Here is a 10493-nt window from a genome sequence, read left to right on the forward strand (position 1 = left end):
TTAGCTTCACATGTTTTTAATTTTGTCTTTAATATGGCTTCGGTAGGAGTACTTTTGCAAGACATGAATGAGCTTGTCACTGCTATGATTTGCCAAGATGCCAAGGTAATCTTTGTACGAGCAACTTGAGCTTACATCTGTAAACACGTCTTGCAAGATGTATGCCAACACTAAAGCTGCACATCGAGGAAAACTTCTGGTGTTGAACCATTCGTTGTGGCCAGGGCAAGCATTCAGCTTTTCAACTATTTCATCTAAAATTTTACAAACTCAAGTCATAACACAAAGAGATTAAATCGAATATTCATTTGGTTCTGAAGCATGACAAGATTAATTTTGTTTTTTTATTTGTTTTTTTTGTTGACCTTATTGTTTGCACTGATAGCAATAACTGGTTTTTGAAAGATTACCTAATTGGCATTGGCTAACTTCTGCTTTGTTTTCCTTTGTTCTTGGCTGAGTTGATCCTGAAATAAAATAAAACCATGTTCATTTTTCTAATTCATAAAAAAACCATCAACAGTTTCTAAGTGTTAGAGATAATAACAAGCTGTGCATGATTTCTAACGGTGATGTTTCTAACTTCATCATTAGAAATCGGGTAGACACAACTTTCTAAAAGTGCACTTAGCAATGATGGCTAGTTTTTATTAACAGTTAACCATCTGAAATTGTGCAAGAAGAGGTTTGTGTTTATATATGTTTGTATAAATTAGGTTTTACATTACCGATGTGTTCTTGAGTAAAAGATGGCATTTCCAACTTGATTTTTTTTCTTCTTGGATCTTTTACTTCTAAAACATAATCAGTTTTAGTATCATTCACTTGTGTAAACATTTAAGCAATCACAGAATTAGTCCTGCAACAAATACATACACACTTCTGTGTTGTTTTTTTTGTTTTTTTTTTTGTTTTTTTTATTGTTTTTCTTTTTTTTTTTTTTTTTACAGCTTTAACAATAACAATAGGGCAAGGAGTTAATTTGGGCATTTTTATTTTTTGAAAGCGTGTTGAGATTTGCATAAAAATCAAAAATCAAAAAGAATTTACCTCTGGATGTACAAGCAAGACTTTGGCTAAATAGACTACCAACAGATTGAACAGCACCAGGTGAGGGCTGTTTTTCAAGAACAGTACCAGCCTGTTGGACTGGAACAGCTGAAAGAAACAAACTGGGTTTGGCCATCGTTTGCTGACGAGCAACAAGATTAGGAGCCAGAGGAACAGAAAAGACCTCTTTTGAAGGATTAAAAACAACTTGCAGAGAAGGAGCAACATGAACAGGTTTGGCAACCACTTGCTTATGAGCAGGTTCAAGAAGAGCAGGTTCAAGAAGAGCAGGTTCAAGAAGAGCAGCTTCAGGAGGAGCATGGAAAACACGTGTGACAGCCATAAGATTATCTTGCTGTGAAGCAACATTAGACACTGTTTCCAGCAGAACAGAAAAGACCTCTTTTGAAGGACTGAAAGCAACTTGTTGAGCAGGAGCAGCAGAAACAGGTTTGGCAACCACTTGCTCACTAAAGTAAACTGGAGAAAGTTGTGCATGGTGTTCAATAAAATCCGGTTCATCAGGAAATAATGTTAATGCAAGAGGAGAACAAGCTGTGCCAACAGGAACAGCTAGAGTCTGATCTACATCCATACAAACAGCTTGTTCATTAGGAACTAGTTGTGCAAGAGCAGAGGATAGTTCAAGAACTGGACCAGCGATTGTTTGTTCAGAAGGAACAGACGAAACAGGAGTTGAGCTAGGTTCACACAAGAAATCTACAACATGTTCGTTGCTGTCCTCTAAAGGAGCATTGTTTTCTACAGCTGGAGAAAATGGAACCACTGTGGTACAACCGAAAGTAGCAGCACATTCTTCAGAGTCAGAACCGGAGTCTGAATCTTCCTCAAAAATGTCCTCAACATCATGAAAACCGTACTCCTCTGCATTAGTTCGGAGCCAGTCCATCACATCCTTCTCCTCCTTTGGTGGTCTCTCAGACTTTTCAACAGTCAAAGACTCTATGACTCCGAAGGACTGTCCGATGCCCAGGGCAAAGCGCAACTCCTCTGCAGCGTTCCACTGGGACACATAAAAGCTATCCATTGTGTGTCTGCTGTGCTTCATGTAGAGTGTAGCAAACCGCTCGCGATCTTCTTTGCTGTTGTTGGCAAAGTAAGTGGCTATCGAACCGCGAATGCAAGTGGGAGTAAGACGCTTCATGGGAATGTTTACTTGGCTTTTTCTGAAGCAGGACGTCAGGCTAGAGGTGATAGCAGAGGAACCCATCTGGTAAACAGGCACTCTAGTTGCACCTAGTGTCACACCTTCGTCTTTGTTGGCTCTCACCGAAGGAAAAAGGGGCCTGTAGCAGTCGCTCAACTCCAAAACAGTCTTGGTGTCTGCAGCCATGTAGTGAGAGTCGTTGACAAGAAGGTCTCTGTATCTCAGCAAATAAATATCGATCAACACTTTCAAGTCGTTCGGCACTAGAATGTTTTTGGCTCCGTACTTGTATGCTGTTTTGTAGCGCTCTTGCACAATGCAATATCCACACTCACTCTTCTCAGCAGCCATGTAGTCTCTAATGTTTAAAAGAGCAATGTTAGATTTTCTTAAACTGTTAATTACAGTGACAGAGAGCAGAAGATGGTTTCGTAGAGACACAGCATTGTCTCTAGTCAGCGGAAGAGACGCCTTTCTAATCGATTCCACTAAGTCTCTTACGTATGCAGACTTGCCATATTCGGTCAGCAAACTGACATTGATGATGTTGATGCTTTTTCTTCTTTTCACAAGGCTCCTCCTCAAAGAACGAAAGGGCCTCAGCACTTTTCGCAACTCATCCACCTTGCAGCGCAAACGTCGGATGGCCTCATGAGAAAGTCCGAAATAGACGTTTCTGGCTTCACTGAAACGAAACAGGAGACAAAGGGAGACGAGGCGGTTGTACAACGTGTGACAAGACATGGCTTTTGTTTGGTCAAGTTCACTCAGCTTGGAATTGAGCTGAATTTTCTTAAAGTGCAAGGAGAAGTATCTATCCTCCAAAACATTGGAATTGGTGAGGGCGTTTGGGTGCAGCGTCAACGTGCTGTCACAACAAGTCAATATTTCCACAACTGCATTTTTGTAGATCTTTGCTTGTGACCAAGTGTTGTTGTTGGCTACCACAAGCCACTTTTCAAAGTCTCTGAAGAGCTCATCTGCTGACTGGTAATAAAAGTGAAAAGCATCTTTGTCCAGCTGAAACAAGAGTCTCTTTTCTTCGGTCAAGACATAGGAGCTGGAAACCAAGTGCTCTAAGGAATCGAAATCAGAGTCAAGGACGGATTCGGTGTTCAGCTCTTTGTTTTCTACAGAGGTGCATTGGTTTGCAGAAGGAGCCTCGGACGAACCAGCAACTGGTGAGGGCAAGCTTAAAAGAGGATCAGAGGAAAGAACCGGAGAAGAAAAAGAGGAGGAAGGCCCAGGAGCAGAGGATGCAGAGCCTGATGCAGACGCTTGTTCAGCTACTGGCTTAATACCAAAGAAGGCAGGTCGAATAAATTGAGGGACATAGAGCTTCTCGTTGTCGTATCGCTTTGCCTCTGCAATCTTTTGTTTGATCATCTTGGAATCGTAGAAATGAGTCTCTTTCAAGTGTATGTCCAGTCGGTCGTAATACTTCCAACATTGCAAACAGGGGTAAGGTTTTGGACAGCCGGACTTGCGTTCGAGACGAGCATGCTGAAACTTCCTGACCATTGCAGAGTAAAAGATGGAAGCTTCATCCAAAGTCCAAGAATGATCTTTTTTAGTCAAGTGTCTTTTAATGCTTGTGGACGAATGTTTGCACAAAGGCATCGGACAGCTAACAGCGTACCTCTTCTTGGTACCATAGAAAGGTACAACCCTGTTTACGGAGCCACACGCTGCAACTAATGCGGCCCTGACTTTGTTTTTGAGCTTTAAGTCTCTCTGTTCTTGTGACTGCTTTCTTTTCTTTTTTTTTGCTTTAGAGTTTGGAGAAGAAGCAACAACAGAGTTGTTTTCTTGTGAAGAAGACATGTTCAGGTGTTTGTTTGCAACGGTTTTTGCTAAAAAAAGGAAACCAGTCAGTGAGAGTTTTTTTCTTCTGCCTGCATCCAATCCTGGAATGTTTACAACTGCAGGGAAGAGCTGTGTTTTTTCGAATCCTCTGCAAAAGAGAAAAAAAGAAAGAAAAGAGAGCAACAAGAAGAAACAAAGTTTCCACTAGCAAATGAAAAAGAATGAGAGCAACTAGCATTACATGCATGGTGGCAGCAGTGATTGCTATTATGAGAAGGAGAATGAGAAAAAAAAAAAGAAAAAGAAAAGAAACAAATAAATAAAGAGATGGAGTTTGAGAGGATCTCGCAACCATATGACTCAAAGAAAGAAACTGTGTTGAAAAAAGGCAAGAGAGGGCAAATAGAACTTGCTAACAAGGACAAATGACAGACATAACTACAACAGTAACAACTCTCATTGCAAGCATAATAACAACAGCATCAGCATCACTGACTCAGAGAGTGTTGACATAACAAAAAAGAAAACAAAAGTACAAGCCAAGTGGGGGAACATTAACAAACACTCATTGCAACTATAACAACAACAACAACAGCAACAGCATCACTGACTCAGAGGGTATTGATAAAAAAAAACAAGCAAAACAAAAACAAACAAAAAAACAAATAAAAAAACAAAACAAGCAAATTGGGTGAACAGTAACAACTCTCATTGCAAGCATAATAACAACAACAGCATCAGCATCAGCATCACTGACTCAGAGAGTGTTGACAAAATAAAATAGACAATAAAGCAAGCAAAGTGGGTGAACAGTAACAACTCTCACTGCAAGCATAATAACAACAACAGCATCAGCATCAGCATCACTGACTCAGAGAGTGTTGATAAAATAAAACAGATTATAAACAAACAAAGTGGGTGAACAGTAACAGCTCTCATTGAAAGCATAATAACAACAACAGCATCAGCAACAGCATCACTAACTCAGAGGATATATAAAAAAACAAACAAACAAACAAACAAAACAAAAACAAAAAAAAACAAGCAAAGTGGCTGAACAGTAACAGCTATCATTGCAAGTAAAATAACAACAACAGCATCAGCAACATCATCACTGACTCAGAGAGTGGTGATAAAATAAAACAGATTAAAAAACAAGCAAAGTGGCTAAACAGTAACAACTATAAATACAAGTAAAATGACAAAAGCAGCAACAGCATCACTAACTCGCAGGGTGTTGATAAAAAAAAAAAGCAACAAACAAACAAAGCAAGCAAAGTGGGTGAACATTAACACTCATTGCAACTATAATAACACCAACAGCAACAGCATCAGTGACTCAAAGGGTGTTGATAAACAAAAACAAAGGCACAAACAAAACAAGCAGAGTGGGGGAACATTAACAACACTTATTGCAAGCATAATAACAACAACAGCATCAGCATCTCTGACTCAGAGAGTGTTGATAAAATAAAATAGATTATAAACATGCCAAGTTTGTGAACATTAACAAACACTCATTGCAACTATAACAACGACTACAGCAACAGCATCACTTACTCAGAGAGTGTTGAGAAAAAAAACAACAAAAAAAACAAAAACAAAACAAAACAGAAAACAGAAGTACAAGCCAAGTGGGGGAACATTAACAAACACTCATTGCAACTAAAACAACAACAACAGCAACAGCATCACTTGCTCAGAGGATATTGATAAAAAAAACAAACAAACAAACAAACAAAACAAGCAAAGTGGCTGAACAGTAACAGCTATCATTGCAAGTAAAATAACAACAACAGCATCAGCAACATCATCACTGACTCAGAGAGTGGTGATAAAATAAAACAGATTAAAAAACAAGCAAAGTGGCTGAACAGTAACAACTATAAATACAAGTAAAATGACAAAAGCAGCAACAGCATCACTAACTCGCAGGGTGTTGATAAAAAAAAAAGCAACAAACAAACAAAGCAAGCAAAGTGGGTGAACATTAACACTCATTGCAACTATAATAACACCAACAGCAACAGCATCAGTGACTCAAAGGGTGTTGATAAACAAAAACAAAGGCACAAACAAAACAAGCAGAGTGGGTGAACATTAACAACACTTATTGCAAGCATAATAACAACAACAGCATCAGCATCACTGACTCAGAGAGTGTTGATAAAATAAAATAGATTATAAACATGCCAAGTTTGTGAACATTAACAAACACTCATTGCAACTATAACAACAACAACAGCAACAGCATCACTTGCTCAGAGGATATTGATAAAAAAAACAAACAAACAAACAAACAAAACAAGCAAAGTGGCTGAACAGTAACAGCTATCATTGCAAGTAAAATAACAACAACAGCATCAGCAACATCATCACTGACTCAGAGTGTGGTGATAAAATAAAACAGATTAAAAAACAAGCAAAGTGGCTGAACAGTAACAACTATAAATACAAGTAAAATGACAAAAGCAGCAACAGCATCACTAACTCGCAGGGTGTTGATAAAAAAAAAAGCAACAAACAAATAAAGCAAGCAAAGTGGGTGAACATTAACACTCATTGCAACTATAATAACACCAACAGCAACAGCATCAGTGACTCAAAGGGTGTTGATAAAGAAAAACAAAAGCACAAACAAAACAAGCAAAGTGGGTGAACATTAACAACACTTATTGCAAGCACAATAACAACAACAGCATCAGCATCACTGACTCAGAGAGTGTTGATAAAACAAAATAGATTATAAACAAGCCAAGTTGGTGAACATTAACAAACACTCATTGCAACTGTAATAAGAACAACAGCAACAGCATCACTGACACAAAGGGTGTTGATAAACAAAAACAAAAACACAAGCAAAGTGGGTGAACATTAACAACACTCATTGCAACTATAACAACAACAACAGCAACAGCATCACTGGCTCAAAGGGTGTTGATAAAATAAAGAAACAAAAACAAAACAAGCAAAGTGGGTGAACAGTAACAACTCCCATTGCAAGCATAATAACGACAACAGCAACAGCAACACCATCACTGACTCAGAGAGTGTTGATAAAATAAAATAGATTATAAACAAGCCAAGTGGGGGAACATTAACAAACACTCATTGCAACTGTAACAACAACAACAGCAACAGCATCACTTACTCAGAGAGTGTTTATAAATAAAACAAAAAACAAAAACAAGAAACAAAAATACAAGCCAAGTGGGTGATTACTAACAGCGCTAACAGCAGCAACAACAGTGTCTTTAGAAACAACAAACAAGTACAACAGCAACAACTGCTTTTACAGAGTATAACAATAACAACAACATGGCACTAACAACAACAAAAGGGTTGGAATAAAAACCTGTAGGCAAAAGGAGAGCTGCATTCAGACAAGATCGATTACAAAGAGGCTCTTCTTTAGGACAGAGGAGAAACTGCTTTTGAGGGACAGAGGGACTTTTGTTGTTGTTGTTGTTGTTGTGCAGAAACCAACAAACTTTTATTGAACCGAATATAACCGAATATAACCGAAAGTCTTGTTTGCTTCTGTTTTGTGCCATCAAGAAGGGAAAACAAAACATCACAAAACAAACGAAGCAAACGAAACAAACAAACAAACGAACGAAACAAACAAAAAAACGATTAAATAAATAAACAAACAAACGAAACAAACAAACAAACAAAAACAAATAGGAAAAACAGAAAACGCAGTACCGAAACCTCGCCATTTTTATCCTTCCTCGAGCTTTCTTTGGGCGCCAAAGACCGAGAAAGTTGAGCAAACGTGACGTTGAGGGGGGGGGGGGGGGTACTTAAGGCCAGCAGACCGACCAATGGCAAGCTTAGGAGAGACCCACGTGAATGTTACATTTTCTTTCTATGTACGCTGAATCCGCTCAAAGTCTGGAATTTCCAGCATTCACGTGTCATCACTCCAGCCACCAGATTGGCCCACACTTTGCACACTTTCAAGACTAGAACTTCACTTAATCACAAATTGAGCCAAAAAAAAACTAAGTCTCGCATGGCGACAACTTTTCCAAAAGCAAACAAAGGCAAACAAAGGCAAACGAAGGCAAACGAAGAAAAAACAAAAACAAGTAAACAAAAACAAAACCGAAAAGGGAGAGAGAGAGCAAGTCGACTCATTTCTTTCGACTGCCTTAAACGAGAAGTCTAAAACGTTTAAAAGTTGAAAACTAAGTTTTTTAAATGAACTGCACCGAAAAAACTTTACGACAGTTTAGCTGGTTAAAAACGCAGAGGAAAATATTTTATAAAATTTAAGCGTTCTAAAGATGTCCATTTTTGTTTTTGTTTTTTTTTTATTTTGGTTTGTTTCTGGTTTGCTTCTTTTTTTTTTTTTAAATTCTAGCGATCGAGCATATTTGAACGGTTTCATCAACCTGTTGGCGCACGTGCTCGAGAGCTAGAACTTTGATTGCTTTTGTTGTTGAGAATTGAGAATGTCCGAGCAGGTTTTTTTATCGATTTCATCGCTTGTGGCGAGGCAAAAATCAAAACGCTTTTTGGACGAAAGAAAGGAGATTAAAAGGAAAAAAGAGAAGAAAAAAAAAAACAAAAAAATAGGTTATGTGTCATAAACATTTATTTTCTCACGCGATGACGTCTAGTTTTGTTAGAGTAATTAAAATATGGTATCAAGTTTGTAATTTCTATCTTATTTTTAGTTACGGATAATTGCCAATTATGTCACGTTTAGTATACACAACGCTGTTTTCTTAATAGCAATATGATACAAACAAGTTATAAAAAAAAAAAGCGTTCGCTCGATCTTCCTTAGTCAGTTGAACAAAAAGAAATTTTCACAACATATGATTGATTTGGTTGTCCTAGCAAGCTGTTTTAGCAAACGACTAGAGGTTGCAACTGTTGTTCATTGAAAACGAAAAATCTAGCGTCAGCAAGAAATTTTTGAATACATAATGTACACAAAAGTGGCACTAACAAATGAAAATGTAAAAAAAAATGTTTACCTTGATGCCAGACTCGCAGAGATGTTGTCGCTCGTTGCTATCGACTGCGAACAGCTTTGTTGTTTTTCGAAGTGCCTCTTCACTCTACTTATAGCCGAAGTTTTGGCTTCGAAAAAAAATACGAACGTCGTTAAGCTCAACGAGCTGCTTTAATTGTTGTTCGTGCGAAAACGAAATGCTTAAACGGATAAAAGTGTTGGCGTAATTACACTTTTCGACCGCGATGCAGTTTGTCAACAACTCTAGCGTACTTTTTTGGCTCGTGGAGCAAAAAAGCCTCATGATAATAGCAAAGGCTTAAAATGTCTTAACATGTCAGCAAAGGCTTAATATGCTTAATAAACTGTGGGTTAAGTTTTTGCGGTGCAGCTCATTAACAACTTAATTTGCAACTTGCTGGCACAAGCAAACGTTTATGACTTCTCGTTTAAGACAGTTGAGCGAAATCAGTCGACTCACTCATTCTCCCTTTTCTGTTTTGTTTTTGTTTTGTTTTTTTGTTTTTGTTTTTGTTTGTTTTTTTTTTCTTTGTTTGTCTTTTGTTTAAAATGTAAAAAACTCGAAAGGAAAGTTGTTGCTTTGTTTGCTTATTGAAAGTTTTCGCCAGTTGCAAGACTTAGTTTTGTTTTTGTTTACTTATTAAAATATCGAGGAAAATATTTGAGGACATCGCATTCTAAAGGTGCCTTTTTAATAAAACATCTAACGATTTAGCTTTTAACGTTATGCTCAAAAGAATGCCCGTTTCGGTTTCTTTTTTCTTTTTTTTTTTTTTTTTTTCCTTTGTTTCAATTGGGCAGAGTGCTCATTTGAGCAGCCCGCCCATGATCCAAAATTAGGACTTTTCTACGAGATACTTTTCATGGACTGTTGTAATTTCAGCAGACCAACACAGTGACTAGTTGGTAGTGTGTGTTAGTTCCGCTTTCATTCACGGTTGAGCGGACCTGTTCGATTACTCGAACATTGGTCACGTCTGGAACGTGAGAATGCTAGAGTGCGTTTTACTAACAATTTTATCGCTTGTGGCCAGGAAAGCAAAACTTTCCGTTTTTGTCTTTTGCATTCTAAAGGTGCCTTCTTAATAAAACCTCTAACGATTTAGCTTTTAACGTTATGCTTAAAAGAATGCCCGTTTCGATTTCATTTTTTTTTTCTGTTTGTTTTTGTTTTTGTTTTTTTTTTTCAATTCGGCATTTTAAGGGTGCCTTTATAACAAGATCTAACGATATAGCGTTTAATGTTGTGCTCAAAAAAAAAAAAAGTGCCTTTTATATCTCTCAATGGTCTCCAACGATAAAACTGCCGACCAATCGCAACGATTAAACAGCCGACCAATGGCAGCTCAATAGTCTCCAAACATGAAACTGCCGACCAATGGCAGCTCAGTGGTTTGAGAAGTGAGATCATTCGATTTCGTTTTATTATCTCCAGTTTGAACTAGTGCTTGGCTTTTATAAAAATTGTCAAATTTTGCC

General features: G+C 37.8%; 1 protein-coding gene across 1 annotated transcript; it reads right to left on the minus strand.

The window, feature by feature from the left end:
- Positions 1–10: 10 nt before the first annotated feature.
- Positions 11–7804, minus strand: LOC149875829 (uncharacterized; the record flags this gene model as incomplete). Its single annotated transcript, XM_090076147.1, has 5 exons — positions 7733–7804; positions 1051–4071; positions 729–794; positions 411–467; positions 11–254 (listed from the first exon to the last, which is right to left on the minus strand). Coding segments are annotated over exons 2-5 (3359 nt in total), but the record flags the coding sequence as incomplete, so codon positions are not given.
- Between the last annotated feature and the right edge of the window lie 2689 nt (positions 7805–10493).

The sequence above is a fragment of the Hydra viridissima genome, unplaced genomic scaffold, assembly GCF_058129835.1.
Source record: "Hydra viridissima isolate aposymbiotic clone 2 unplaced genomic scaffold, HvirCarnegie_v1 scaffold_150, whole genome shotgun sequence".
Classification (NCBI taxonomy): domain Eukaryota; kingdom Metazoa; phylum Cnidaria; class Hydrozoa; order Anthoathecata; family Hydridae; genus Hydra; species Hydra viridissima.